This window comes from Macrosteles quadrilineatus, unplaced genomic scaffold (genome assembly GCF_028750875.1).
Source record: "Macrosteles quadrilineatus isolate MER2022 unplaced genomic scaffold, UCM_ALF_1.0 Scaffold_1__1_contigs__length_201487025, whole genome shotgun sequence".
Lineage (NCBI taxonomy): Eukaryota > Metazoa > Arthropoda > Insecta > Hemiptera > Cicadellidae > Macrosteles > Macrosteles quadrilineatus.
Window position 1 is genome coordinate 90,339,287 of NW_026542594.1, and position 15,334 is coordinate 90,354,620.

Here is a 15,334-nt window from a genome sequence, read left to right on the forward strand (position 1 = left end):
TTTGTTGGTCAAAAATGAGAAAAACCAATTTTTACCCCATAAAACCCCCCGTAAAACCCTGTTCCCATGGTCCGATGGGTTCGCGAACTCATTCAAGTTTATCCCGCGTTATAAACTTAGTATGAAAAGTTTATCAAATTACAGAAAGAGAGCGTGTAGAAAGAGTGAGTGTAGAGTGGCCGGCCGCGCATCTTTCTGAAATTCAATGTATTTGTGCGTGTTAAATGTTTTATTTGTGTATTTTGACTACGATATCATGTTCCAATAATTTTATGTTAGACGACAAGACTTGAAAACGAAACGTCAGTTTCGAAACTAGTCGCTTGAATTGAAAGACTATTAAAGGATTTACGACGTAAGGTACTTAAACCTATTTTATACTGTTTCAAAGTAAACGTAAACACTAAGTACATACAAAAAAAGTACAAAAAAACAACAAAAAAAAGTAAAAAGTAAAAAGTAAAATAAGTAAGTAAGTACGTAAGTAGAGCGGGGCTTACTCACCGTCAAGCGATGGTTTGATCAAAATAAACTCACTGTAAATATACCTAAAACTAAGTATATGCCAATCTCCCTCAGAGCTGACCACGACCCTAGAAACCTAGAATTAAAATTACATAGTTGTAGCGCTGGCAATTTGTGTGACAAGTGTGAAAGTATCGAATGTGTCAGTGAATTTAAATATTTAGGTGTGATATTTGATCGACGTTTAAAACGGTCTGGCCATATTAATAAAATCAGGGTCAAACTACGTAAATTTATCTTTGATTTTGCAAACCTATCAAATTGTTTACCAATTAATTTGTTAAAGAATGTGTACTATGCTTATGTACAATCTGTTTTGCAATGTGGAAAACCTGACCTGGGGTGGAGGATACAAAATTATACTTGCACCCATAGAAATTATTCAAAAAAGAATAATCAGGATTGCACTCCACAAACCTATTTGATATCCCTCTGAAACAGTTTTTGATGAGTTCAAAGTACTTAATATTTCCCAGCTATATACAAGATCCTTACTAATATATATTTTTTTAAATAAACAAAAACAATATATTTTTAGCCAACCAACTCACAACTGTCCAACTAGATTTTCAGTTAATATTGGTATCCAATTTCCAAAAGTTAATAAATCGACCAATAAAACTTCTCCTAAATACGTTGCAAAAATAATGTTCTCAAAATTACCCAATAGTTTAAAGTATCCCGAACCTTGCAGTTTGAAAACATATAAAAATCTAGTAGACAAATGGTTAGTGGAAACGGGCCGTGGCCAGATTGATCGTTACCTTGTGTGATTGTATTCGTAGGGTGCGTGTGCGTGAGCGTGTGTCGTCGATGATGTGTTTGTGTGTGTGAGGGGGAGAGTGAGTGAGTGAGTGAGTGAGAGAGTTGCATGAGAGAGAGAGAGAGAGAGAGAGAGAGAGAGAGAGAGAGAGAGAGAGAGTCGGCTCGCCTCTGGCCTACAGGGACAGAGCAGTGACGGCCCTTTGGGGCTACCAGCCGCCTGTACAGGGCCTGTTGTGAGTTGTTGCATGCGTGTTTTGTGTGTGTGTGCGTGTGTGTAAAAGGTGTATGAATGGTTTCCAAGTCCCAGTGATTTTTGACATCATTACTAAATACTTTCTTAATTTGATTTTTCATTTTATTTATATTTGCTAGTTATTTTTCATAGTGTTGACGTTATCTGCTGTGGCTTCCTGGTAAAATGATTTTTCTCCTATTTTTGTAAATGCAACTTGTATATATAACAATGTTTAGACTATAGAATATGGATGGACTGATGTACTCATTCCTCACGCACAGGATTTGCCTGTGTGGGGATCTTCTATTATTTTTAAGAATTACTGTAATTTCTGTAACCGTTAATTTTCATGGAATAAATTATATTTGATTTGATTTTGATTTGAAACCATATTTATTACTTAGGTTTGATTCTAAAAAAATATACAATTAAGTTTTGACTCAAATATGGCTACCTGTATTGCAGGAGACAGTTTGTAAGGACTGGCCAATAGAAAGAGAGCCCTTGGGTCACTAGATGTGGACACAGTCATGGAGCAGTGAGGTATCCTGGCCATTGCTCCTGTTGCAGGTAGAGGGACAATCATGCTATGCAGCTGTGCTAGAGAGAGGAAGCAGTCTTTGCCTACCATGTAGCCCACCCTGGCAGCACTGAGCTGCCGAAGTGACGTAGACTGAGACACAAGCCCATAGCCCTCACCTACAACCGACATCAATATTACAAGTGTTAAAAAGGATCCAAGGGTTTAAGTTAGGGATGTATTGATTTTTGATAACAAACATATTTGGAAATTGTTATCAGGCTTGAGAATTTATTGTCAAATCGAAAGTCAATGCCAATACCGATACCTGACACGTCTACAAAGATCGCACAAACGTAAAATTATTGCTTTTGCCGCAATCGCGAATGCAGGGTGTCTACTAAATCTGTAAGATAAAAATCAGGGACTTTTTGGGGACTTTTGGGGTTATAATTATTTGTAATCGGTGACCTTTTGCGGGCTTTAATTTATTCAGGAATAGCGTTGGCCTACCGAAATACTTACTTGTAAACCGACTGTCATCATGTGTGAATAATGAGAAATATTAGATCGTCATAACTTTTTTATCGATTTTAACTAGGTACTTAATTATGAAGTACAGAATCTAGGCAATTTACAGAATATAACTAAAATACAATACACAAAATATTTTGTTTAAAGATTTCAAAAAGAGTTCTTACCTTAGTTTTGAAATTCTGCTATTGGGATTGGTGCAAATAGGCCCACGTCAGCACATTCTATTTATATTACTACAGCTTAGGCCTAATATAAAAAAAAATTGGTTATATGGGCTTCTTAAAAAAATGTAGGTACGTATTGACAAATAGAATATATGCAAATGTTCAACATATTTACAAGTCTATGTACAGATTTACATAGTACCATAAGCTAACGGTACGGTAAGTGTAGCGTAATCAAAAGGTTATTGTAGAAATAATAAAGTGGACTGTATATGGGTTATTAATTTAATTTTTACAACAGAAAATATTGGACTTTTGGTATAATTTTTAACACTGAACTATAGTTATGTTACCACTTTGACGTTATTAAGGTCTTGAAAGAAGATCTGGTCGAATGTTGTCTCTAGTTGAGAAGATATGTTTCATGAATGTCCAAATGTTCTCACGGTACACAGAATTTAGTCAAATTAAAAAAAGGTTTATTTAATGAACACAAAAGGAAAAGGTAAATGAAATAAGTCAAAATAAAAGGAGAGACAAATGAATTATGTTACACAAAGAAACGATATTACAAGAGAGAAAAATTGCACTTTTTGAACCAGAATATTTACCTTGGAATGTTTACATTTTAAAAATTGTATTATTGTATTGTTGTTGACATGTGGGGATTATTTTAATATGCTCATATGGTCAGCTGGCCTTTTACTGAACATACCGGCCTCCATAAAACGATAGTTTTATAACAATGAACACCAAATTGTGCAAAAAACGGAGCACTGAAGAATATTTTGGATATTATTTACAACTATTTACAGGTCTTTCTAAGTTGTATGGCTTAGTTTTGAGGGAGGGGGAACACTTGAACAAGTTTCACATCAAAGAGGCCATAACAGTCAACGCCACTGGTAATGAATGGTCGAGCTGGACTTACTCTTGCGGTAGGAAGATCTCCCATGAGTGGAGTGATGTTCTTAATACTTGTCCGTATGACTCGACGAGCCGAAAGAATCCAATAGTTTTGGCAAAGGATTGCTTGAGTCAGTTGTGGTCCGGAATGTAAGTGAGTAGTGTGGACAAAGTCTATGAGAAGATCAACGATATGGTGTATCTTTGGAAGTACTATTGGGTGTTTGACGTTGAATTTCAGCGATAGCTTCTTAAGCCGGCCTCCCACACAAATTATGCCGGAAGCATCCAGAAAAGGGTCTAAACGTTGAAGATTAGAGGTACTGGGTTTGTTTTTGTGAAGTAGAGTCAATTCATTCGTAAAACTTGTAGCTTGTACACACTTGATGATCGTACGCTCTGAGTTCTTAAGTTCAGAGACGGTGAGATGCCCATGTCTTCGGTCAGAGCTACGTGCATTGTGGATAAACCGCAAGACATAGCTTGTTACTCTAAGTAGTTTGGACCACGATGAGTACTTTGAGAGAAGATCCCATTCTGGAGGTTGGGTTGAAACTAGGACATTTAAAGGAGTTGTTTTACATTCTTGAGTGTCTTGCAAGTTGATGGGAACGAAGCGATTAGATGGCCAATGATCATCTGAAAGAGTTAACCATGGAGGGCCATTCCACCATAGAGGATGATCAATGAGTTGAGCGGGAAGCAAACCACGTGACGCACAATCAGCGGGGTTGTCTGTTGAGGGAACGTAGCGCCAGGAGTGAGAGGGGATCAATTCTTGGACTTGAGCAACTCTGTTGGCAACATACGTTTTAAGTCGATATGAGGGGGTGTGGAACCAATTGAGGGTTACTGATGAATCACACCACAATGTAGTTTGAGAAAGGTCAATCTTTTCTTTGAAAATTGTACAACAGTAAGTTGTGAGTTTTGCAAGTAAGTGTGCACCACATAGTTCCAAGCGGGGTAGAGTAACACGTTTCAAAGGAGCTACACGTGTTTTTGCGAGAATCTGACGAGTGATGATTTCTCCAGTTGAAAACTCACAGCGGAAGTATAAGACTGCTGAGTATCCTACTTCGGAGGCATCTGAAAATCCATGGAGTTGTAAGGAACATGTGGTAGTGAAATGGAACGAGCGAGGGATCTTAATACTTGAAAGGAGAGAGGTTTCATCAACGAAAATGTGCCATTTTTCAGCAAGTTCATTTGGAAGAGTGTCATCCCATTGGATACCCTGTGACCAGAGTATTTGCATGAGGGTTTTTGCCCACATGGTCACGGGTGACAAAAATCCGGTAGGGTCGAAAATGCGTGCTATAATGCTCAGCACTGATCGTTTTGTAGGAGGACCATCAGGGAGACTTAAGTTGTAAGTGAAACAATCTAAAATGGGTGACCAATGTAGTCCAAGAATGGCAAAATGAGGGTGATTAGTGGCTTCCAAAAAGACTGGTGTTTCTAGATGATCTTGAGGCAAATTTTGGAGTATTTCTGGGCAATTGGATGTCCATTTTCTTAGCTCAAAACCACCACGTGCAAGAAGTTCAATCAGCTGATCTCGTAGTTGCTTAGCTTCGTTGAGTGTATGAGCTCCACAGATGATGTCATCCACATACGTATTATCCCGTAAAACTTTGGCTGCTGCTGGGAACGACCCTCCTTCGTCGTCAGCAAGTTGATGTAACGTTCTGATGGCATGGAAAGGTGAACTGCTTAGACCGTATGTAACTGTCGTTAATTTGTATGTGGAGATTTCTTGAGTCTTTGGATCACGCCATAAAATTAACTGATACTTCTGGTCGTCAGGATGAACTTGAATGCAACGATACATTTTCCTTATATCGCAACTGAACATATAATTATGTGAACGAAAATTCAACAAAATGTCACAAATGTCAATTTGAAGTTTGCGACCGGTTAAAAGAATATCATTTAGTGAGACACCGGTACTGGTTTTGCAACTACCATCAAAAACTGTACGAAGTTTGGTTGTACTACTGGTTTCCTTCAGTACACCGTGATGAGGCAAATAGTAGTGTGGCTGCGAAAGATCGGAAGGGGATGCTTTGACCATGTGTCCGAGATGTTCATATTCAGTCATAAACTGTGTATACAATTCCTTGAAATCAGAGTTGGATTCAAACTTTCGTTCAATTGAGTGAAGTCTATGTTCAGCAGCAGATTTAGAAGTGCCCAGTGGTTGATGTTGGTCCTTGAAAGGGAGTCGAACCACATATGTTCCATCTGGAGAGCGGGAGTGAGTTGATTTGAAGTTATCTTCAGCGATGTGATCGTCTTCAGAGATAAGATTGCACTGCGGTACCTCTTCTTGTTGCCAAAAGCGAAGTAGAGTATTATGTAGCTCGTCCGTAGTGGAGAGTAGAGATGAATGGCATGAGGTGGGAGAAGAGTTAGACAAAGTTGGTGCATTGCCCATTAACACAAATCCCAATCGTGTTCCAATAACGAATGGGAGGTTTGAGCCCAATGGGTAGGATTGATGAGTAAGAAGTTCTGGAAACATAGCACCTCCTATGAGAATGTCAATATTCTGAGGAATATGAAAGGTCGGATCTGCGAGGACAAAAGGTTTTACCAGTTCGTAAACCTCAAAAGAGAGTTGAGTACGAGGCAAAGGAGCGGAAATTCTATCTAGAATATGGAAAGGTTGATTTGAAGCAATTACTTCACTGCCTAGTGTAGATAGTTCTAGGAGTGCATGTCCCTTTGTCGAGGATTGCGATGCAGAGATTCCCACGATTGTGTGAGTAGAGCGGTGACGAGAGACGTTTAATAGCTGTGCTGCCCTCTCTGTCATGAAGTTGAGTTGACTTCCACTGTCGAGCAGACATCGAAAGACATGAGAGATTCCATTAGTAGCGGTAATTTTAATGAGAGCGGTGCCTAGAAGTACCGTAGTTGCAGGCTGAGAAATCGAGAGCGACATTTCTGGTTGAGCAGAAGCGACTACAGAAGGTGTAGCAGTTGAAGGTTTTGAGGGTTTGGCTATAGGAGGAGGCTGCACCGACTTTACAACATTTTCGAAGTGTAACAAGGTGTGGTGTTTTTGTTTACATTTAAGACATGTGCCTGTTGAGCGACAATCTTTGAGTGTGTGATTGCCAAGACATGAAATACATTTATTTTGCTCCTTTACAAGTTTGTAACGCTCGTTTGGAGATTTCTTAGCAAAAACCTTACACATGTAGATTTTGTGATCGGTTTGTTGACAGGCAAAGCATGATGGAAATGTCTTTACAGAAGTGGAGTGATCATCTGAGCTTACAAGTGCAGTATAGCGGGTGCTTGGTTTGGAGTAATTTTTACTAGATGTGAGGGCAGGCTTTGAATTAGCCTTGTGACAAAAAGTTGAAGAGTGTAGGTTGGCATCTTCACTGTTTGAGCATTCTTCATTGAGAAATTTAATGATTTCGTCCACAGATGGTAACGAATGAGTTTCACATGATTTGAATGAGCGGTAATGTTCAAGTTTTTACCGTAAATTTCTATCAAGTCTACGGAGCAAATGAGCTGACAGCAAAGGATTGTCATTGGTAGTGATGTCACTTTATAAAGCAATAAGTAATTGTGTATGTTCCAGGAAATGATTTAGAAATTCACGTATTGATTTTGTATTTTCAGATGTAGCAATGGGAAGATCCATTATGGCATTTAAATGTAAAGCAGTTAAGCGTCTGTGATTGTGGTATCGATCGCGCAACAAATTGTATGCGATTTCGTAGTTAGATGCACTGATGTTTAAGTTTTTAATTAAATTTAGAGGCTCTTCAGTTAGACAGCTTAGTAGGTATTGAAATTTTGATACTGGAGACAGAGATGTGTTGAGGTGTACAGCGCTATCAAAAAGATTGATGAAATTAATCCACTCGGCTGAGTTTCCCGAGAAGGTTTTCAAGTCAAGTTGCGGTAGGCGGACAGGTTGCATGAAAGCAGTACAGTTGGAATTATTCACCATTTCTTGAGGAGGAGATTGAGGTTCGTCAACAGGGATTAGTGACTCTATAGTACTACAAAGATGGATACATAGTTCACCAATAGTGTTTTCATCATCATTTAGAATAATGTCATCGAGTTCTTCGTCAGAACAATGTTCTAAAACGCGCCTGAAATTTAGTTCAAAGTCGTCTCGCTTTTTCCTGATTTCATCTAAATAGTTATGAAGTGATTTTATTTGCACAGAGGATAGGTTGTTTGCTTTAGCACTTTCATTAATAGAATCCATATTTTCTTGAATTTTTCCAAGCCTAACTTTGAATTGTTTGGTTAGTCTTTTATAAGTACAAACCTTAATCAGGGCTAGGTTCACAGGAGCCATCATTGAACACAAATACAGTCAAAATACACAAGACACAAAAGTTATTTCACTTCGTTACATAAAACAAAATGAATTAGGCTAGTTCAATTAAACAGTTTGTGGGCCTTAACTCGGAACCAATCAACAAAAAATATAAACACTGAAGGATTGGTACAATGTTTACAAAATGACTATAATGTCACAGAGTCTTTCAGTCATTGGAGTAGGCCTATTAGGATAATGTGATCGAGAGAGTGAGAGGGATAGAGGTAGAGGGGGAGTACAAAATATGCGTGAACGACAATATTGAGAGTTTATGAGGTTATGTTCGTCTTTAATCTTCACCAAAAGTCCAAATAATTAATCCAATCAATTGGTTAATCAACAATTCGACGCGAACGGACCAAAGATGTAGCGTAATCAAAAGGTTATTGTAGAAATAATAAAGTGGACTGTATATGGGTTATTAATTTAATTTTTACAACAGAAAATATTGGACTTTTGGTATAATTTTTAACACTGAACTATAGTTATGTTACCACTTTGACGTTATTAAGGTCTTGAAAGAAGATCTGGTCGAATGTTGTCTCTAGTTGAGAAGATATGTTTCATGAATGTCCAAATGTTCTCATGGTACACAGAATTTAGTCAAATTAAAAAAAGGTTTATTTAATGAACACAAAAGGAAAAGGTAAATGAAATAAGTCAAAATAAAAGGAGAGAGAATGAATTATGTTACACAAAGAAACGATATTACAAGAGAGAAAAATTGCACTTTTTGAACCAAGTGTTTACATTTTTAAAATTGTATTATTGTATTGTTGTTGACATGTGGGGATTATTTTAATATGCTCATATGGTCAGCTGGCCTTTTACTGAACAGTAAGAACACTTGGAAGTTTAGGCCTACACTCTCTTCAACAATGAATTGAGTTTTGAGTCTATTACACTCAATTCTTCATTCTTCTCTTCCAACAACTTTTGTTTTTTAATTTTTGAACGGAGCGAGCAAAGCGAGCGAAGCTCTTATACGTCGACTCTTATGTATTTCGTAATACGCAAACTCCTCCTAGACGGCTGAATCAATCGTTTTCAAATTTTGCATGGTAATAAAGACCATGTCGGTGAGTGCCAACATCTATATGGTGTTAAAAAAGTCCCTCAGGAATCCACCCCACTGGGTCTCAAAGTTTCAATGTAATCCTTATGGAAGCAGTATTTGACACATAAACAAAGACATATGATCAGCTGTTGGCTTTTGAATGCAGTAGATAAAGTAATAGCTGATAGCATTATTCCACAGATATTAGGACAGAAAATGTATGGATAGTAAATATAATCAAATGACGATACTAGTTTGAGGTCCGTGACGTAGGAAGTGGTGAAGGAAGTAGTAAAGGTGAGCAGTCTGGAGTGTGGAAACTGTTTATGACGATTAGATTTAGGTATCTGCATTCCTAAAATTCTATGGGAAGGGAGGAAAACAGGTCCGCGACGCAGAAAGTGGTGAAGGAAGTAGACAAGGCAAACTGTCCGGAGTGTGGGAACTGTTTATGACGATTACATTAAGGTATCTGCAATCCTAAAATGCTATGGGAAGGGAGGAAAACAGGTCCGCGACGTAGGAAGTGGTGGAGGTAGTAAATGCCAGCTGTTCGGAGTACGGGATCTCTTTATGACCATTAGATTAAGGTATTTGCAATCCTATAATGCTATGGGAAGGGAGGAAAACAGGTCCGCGACGTAGGAAGTGGTCAAGGAAGTAGTAAAGGTGAGCAGTCCGGACTGTGGGAACTGTTTGGGGCGTTAAGATTAAGGTATCTGCAATCATAAAATGCTATGGGAAGGGAGGAAAAATATTTAATCCAAATATTTAATTCCGTTTTTAAGGCAAACAAAATAGGCCTATATATAAAAAACTATGGTAACAATTCTGAACCACAGAAGATGATATTGATGTCCACAACCAAACAATAATGTCAACAAGACTGAGAATATTGCTGCGATCGCAGAAGACTTTGATGATATTTCCATTACCACGGGAATATTCAGAATTTTGCCTTGACCATGGTAGACAGCGATAATGCCTCCTTAATAACAGGGGACATTCAGTATTTTGCTGTGACCACAGGAGACAATGATGATGTCCACACAAACCCAGGTGATGATAAGAATTTTAATTTTGCCTTGATTGCAGGGGTCCGATGATGATAGGGAGGGAGATGATCAGAAATTTGTCAAGACCACGAAAGACAATGATAATGTTTCCATCACTACGGGAGATGATTGTAATTTATCCACGATCGCGGAAGATGATGATGTTTTCTTTACAGGGGAGATGATCATGATGGCTGGAGACAATGATGATGTTCCCTTGTAACGAGCCTTTTTTCCTAGTGGGGAATATTGGGGAATAGTGGGGATATTGTTTTATAACTGCGTACCTATTGTTGACGTCAACAAGCGGCAGCAGCGTAGCGAGCTAGCACCTTTTGCCCCGGCTTATCAGTTACGATAAGCCATGGGTATCCTGGAACTTCAGGATAGACATGCAAGTCGTGTCGTGGATCAGGGACAGTGAGCAATGGAGTTGGCGTGCTGTGTGATAATTGCAAGTAGACGAGTGTGCCGGTGGTGCAATTTGCAGTGTTAATGTTGTAGTTTAAGTTCGGTAGAGAACCACTAGGTTTTTTTTGTTTTTTTTTTAGGGAGAGGAGGTAAAAATGCTTTTACACACACAGGTAGCCAGCCTGTAGTGTGAGACTCCTGAGCTCGTCAGACTACTCACTAAAAAACCCCCTCTACTCTGTTGGATACAGACCTGGGATTGTTTGTCACATTACTTCAGGTCAGGTCAACGTGTGACCTAAGCCCTCTTATCTTATCTAACAGGGGCAGGTCGAGACCTTAAAGCACTTCATCCGAAATCGAATTATTGCGCACCCCAGACAATTGTTTTCTTGTTGACCTTACAAGTTAAGGCGCCCAATGAATGCCTGTAGCTTCCCAATTAGTTCATCCTCAGGAAGATATCTACCTCTAGCCATATTTCCAAGAGTTATCAGTCTAGCGTCAGAGAGCTCGTTACAATCAAAGAGTAAGTGATCAGCTGTCTCTTCTGACCTATCACAGTACCTAAAGATCGGTTCTCTATCATATAAGCCCATCCGTTGTAAATGTTTCCTGAATCTCCCATGACCAGTTATCAGTTCAACAGTTAATTTAATTCTTCGTCTGTCTAGTCTCAAGAGGTCAGAGGCAACCTTTTTGGAAGGCCTAAACAGAGTAAGCTTGCTGACCCTAAGAAGGGGAACATCGACCCAGCGTTTGCGATGCTTTTCCTTGGCCCATGACGCAATCGCAGAACATACACTGTTTCGTGAGATGCCACAGAAGGGTTGTGGGCCTATCATTGTTGTCGCAGAGGCAGTGTTTGCCAATCTATCTGCAGCTTCATTACCTTTTATGCCTGAGTGTCCTAGCTAGCACCCAGCAAAGTGTAAGGTCATTTCTCCTACCCAACTCAGACACAGAAGCAAGACAGTCCCACACGAGCCTGGAGTTGAATTCGTAAGAGTTTAGTGCTTTTAAGGTCGCTTGACTATCAGTATAGATATTGATTGTTTTGTCTCTGATATCTTTGTTAAGATGTTCTCGAGCACAAACCAGGATGGCAGTGACCTCCGCTTGAAAAACAGTTGGATACACCCCCATGGGAAGACAAATGCCAGTGCCTCCATTTATCCAATGCGCACCTGCTCCAGTGCCCCCATTTTTGATCTTAGAACCATCAGTGTAGCATTCTAAATCACCTGTGGGTATGAGTCCTTTTCCGCCAGACCAATCCTTCCTATCTGGTATTAGCATTTTGAAAGGCTTTCCAAAGGAGTATTTTTTGGACATGTGATCTGAAGGCAAGTCCAATTCATCATTATGTACCACCTGAACAATTTTGGAGTGCCCTTTATTGTTTCCTGAGGTTATCCATAAGTTTTCGCATCCAAGGCGTTGGACTGTTTTTCTTGCTACCACCTTGATGTAATTGTCGATAGGTAGCATATCAAGCAGACAATCTAGAGCCGCTCCAGGACAGCTACTTACTGCCCCAGTTATCATTATTAGAGCAAGCCTCTGAACTTCTGCTAAAGCTTTGACAGCTGTAGTAGATTCCATCTTTGGCCACCACACAAGCGAACCATATGTAAGGGCGGGTCGGACAACAAATACATGCCCTCAGGGCTCGCGCCGTTTCTGGCACTCAATTTCTTTATGACCTAGACTGCATCTCGGTCAAGCTCTAGCTTCTTTGTGCGGGGATTACCCTGTGCGAAATGTGACATACAGGTCCAATTGTCCTCACCCTCCGTCATCATCGGAATGACCGTGTCCACCGACAACTGCCCTACATGTTGTTCAGCCTCCAGGCAGGAACCTTCCCAACGCTGGCAGCGGAAGAAGGTGTTCTCCGCGTCGTCGGGAGTGCCTGGGCAGTAGAAGCAATCGGGTGACACGGCTTTGCCCATCCTGAACAGGTACGACTGAAAAAACCGTGACCTGTCAGAAACTGGGTAAGGTAATAGTAATAGTCCACCTCACCATACCGTCGGTCAACCCATGGTTGGACTTGCTGAATCAGTCTCCTGGTCCAGCGTCCCCACGACTCCTGTTCCCAGCTCTCCTGCCAGAGCTGGTAGGTGCGGTTGCGCTCCTCCGTTTTTGCATGGTCCTCTCCACGCCGCTGATAAATCGCTTTCCTCCACCGCCAAAGGTTTGACGGGGATTACTCCAGCAACCACCAAGATGGCAGAAGTGAAGTGCCTCCATTCTGTCAGCGATCAAAACCTACTGGATGTAGTTGATAAAAAAAACAGATTTGCCTTGAACGCAAAGACGGCCATTTGCGTCTAAAACCAACACATAGCTACTATTACCAAATCCAGGGACAGCTGAACCTGTGTCAAAGGGAATGGTGCGACTTCATTGTATACACAAAAAAGGGAGAGCTTTTTACCGAGCGGATCAAAAAAGATGACTTTCTGTGGCAGACGAAAATGATACCTAAATTAATTCAATTTTACAAAGATGCATCTTGCCAGAAATCGTCGACAGCAGAGTGATTAGAGGGATGGAGATAAGGGACCCCAAGTACATAACTGACGCCCAGGAACTTGTGAAGGCGAGAAAACTCGCAGCAATTTCCAAGAAAGTTCAAAATTATTCGGTAGCTGATGTGTGAAAATAATACCAATTACATTTTGTAATGCCCAAATATTATAATTAGGCCAAACAACATTTTTATTCTATCCACATTGCAATTTTTATAATATCACCTTTCATTATCTGGACCAAAAATTATCTGATATTATAATCAATGTACATATTTAAAAAATTTGTTTTTATCTCTTTAGTAATTAATATTATATATTTACCTTTTATTTACAAAACTCTACTGGGCTTCCCCCAAGTTTATTTTATTTTGCAATTTTTAATTGTTACCCAACTTTGACATTTCAGTTTAATACAGATTTTATTGTACTTTATTTTAGTAAATGACTCGTACAATACAATGAGATCATATATTTCTACAACATGACGGTCTGGGCAAACTGCGGTAGGCCGTCTGTGGTGGATGAGACAAGACAGTGCAGTGGCTAGGCACTAGGCAGGCAGGGACTAGGGCGGGTCGATTGATATTGACGGTACGACGCAAAGCGGTTGCGTTGCGTGGTGAGTCAGACTATGCGAGAGAGAAGGAAGATACACACACATACGCAGCGCGCTCGCAACTGCGACAGCGCACGCTGCCTAGCGGATTTAGTTTGCTACAGCGGCAGACGCTCAGCCAACCTACCAGAGCAACTTATAGTCTGGGCGTCAGCTAGGGGGACCTGGAAATTTGGGTGGACAAAGGTTTTTTTACTCATTCTGACTCAGTTTTTTGCGCTGATTACGAATATGCCGGGTGCCACCTTGGCACCTTTGGGCAAACGCCGCCATTTTTCCAATATGGCGGCCAAAACTGGTTTTTCGATAAATACTTGAAAACGGTTAGTTTTAGAGATATTTATGTGGAGACATAAAATGTAGAGCGTAAAAAACTACACAGAAATGATATCAACACTTTTTTGGTAAACCTCACGGTTTTAGCACAATTTGTGAAATTGAAGTTATTATTAACATAAAGTTGTAATTTAGTGCCAATACCTATGACATATTACATTCATTCTTCAAAAAGCAGAATTATATTATGCATTGCACATTTGTACAAGTAACCTTTGTAAAAAATAATTGTTATTAGTGCCTTCAAACCCCCCCCCCCCCCCTCCCACAACATCACACTCGCCCCTTTACACTGAACATTCTCGTATTCCCCCAATCTGTAGGTACAGTGAGAATCTCCCGGTTTATTTTAAGCAACAATAAGCACTATTTTAAGCACTTATTGGTGTGATGAAAAAAAAAATACTGGTAAAGTTACAGATTTTTTAAGTAATGTAAATAATGGAGTTATTGCATATAACTGAGAAGTCGCTCGAGGTTTTAGCTTGAGTCATAAGTAAAGGCATGCTGTGGGTTTGACGTAAGCAATTCTATGTAGATAAGAATGTATCGATCGAAATTGTCACTTACAGCTTGTATAATTCCATCTTTGCAGTCTCTTATACCCCTTAACATTGGAATTTTAGTAGCTGCAACAGCCGCTGATGCTTTAAACCGCCGAGCATCACTGTATATACAGGTTACACCAAATTTGTGTAGGTAGTTCATTGATCGGTTTCTTCTTATTTAGCAGTAATGATAATGCTATTTTAATTGTGGTGTTTTGTTTAGTCATTATCGAAGTAACAAGGTTACCTATCATCAAGGAAGGTAGACCAGTACAAGCTCTTTTAAAAATGGCAACAATATCTTGCTGATATTAGATTCAAGGCTATCATAATTCAATTTGGTTTCATAGTTGTCTCTGTTAACTGTGCGTGATGTAGTTTCTGATTCAATTTTCTTTTTTACTTTTCCAAAACTACATTCTCCATCTTCATCAGATAATGCCAGTTTCATCGCAAATTGTGATGGGTCGATTATATCGGTTAGTAAATAAATAATTAAATTTGTATATTAAAGCTAAACATTATAGAATGGATTCAATGGTAGGACAACTTCGTGTGAATCCGTCAGTATTCGGAAAATCAATACACGTGCGCTCTTGACTTCGGAACCAATCAGAAAGCAGATATGCTCCGGGTACGAGGCTAGAGAGATCTTCAGCGAGGGGATACCGTAGCGAAAGGACGTGTTTTGTTTAAGTCCATATTTCTTAAAACATAAAGACATCGTTTGTACCTTCCACCGTGACATAGTTATCT

At 39.6% G+C, this 15,334-nt stretch overlaps 1 protein-coding gene across 1 annotated transcript in view; it reads right to left on the bottom strand.

The window, feature by feature from the left end:
- Positions 1 to 15,334, bottom strand: part of LOC128998798 (zinc finger FYVE domain-containing protein 26) — a 199,775-nt gene that overhangs the window by 163,483 nt on the left and 20,958 nt on the right. Inside the window, exon 4 of the mRNA XM_054425158.1 lies at positions 1,980 to 2,224. Coding sequence (XP_054281133.1) covers positions 1,980 to 2,224 — 245 coding nt within the window. The remainder of the gene's footprint in view (positions 1 to 1,979; positions 2,225 to 15,334) is intronic.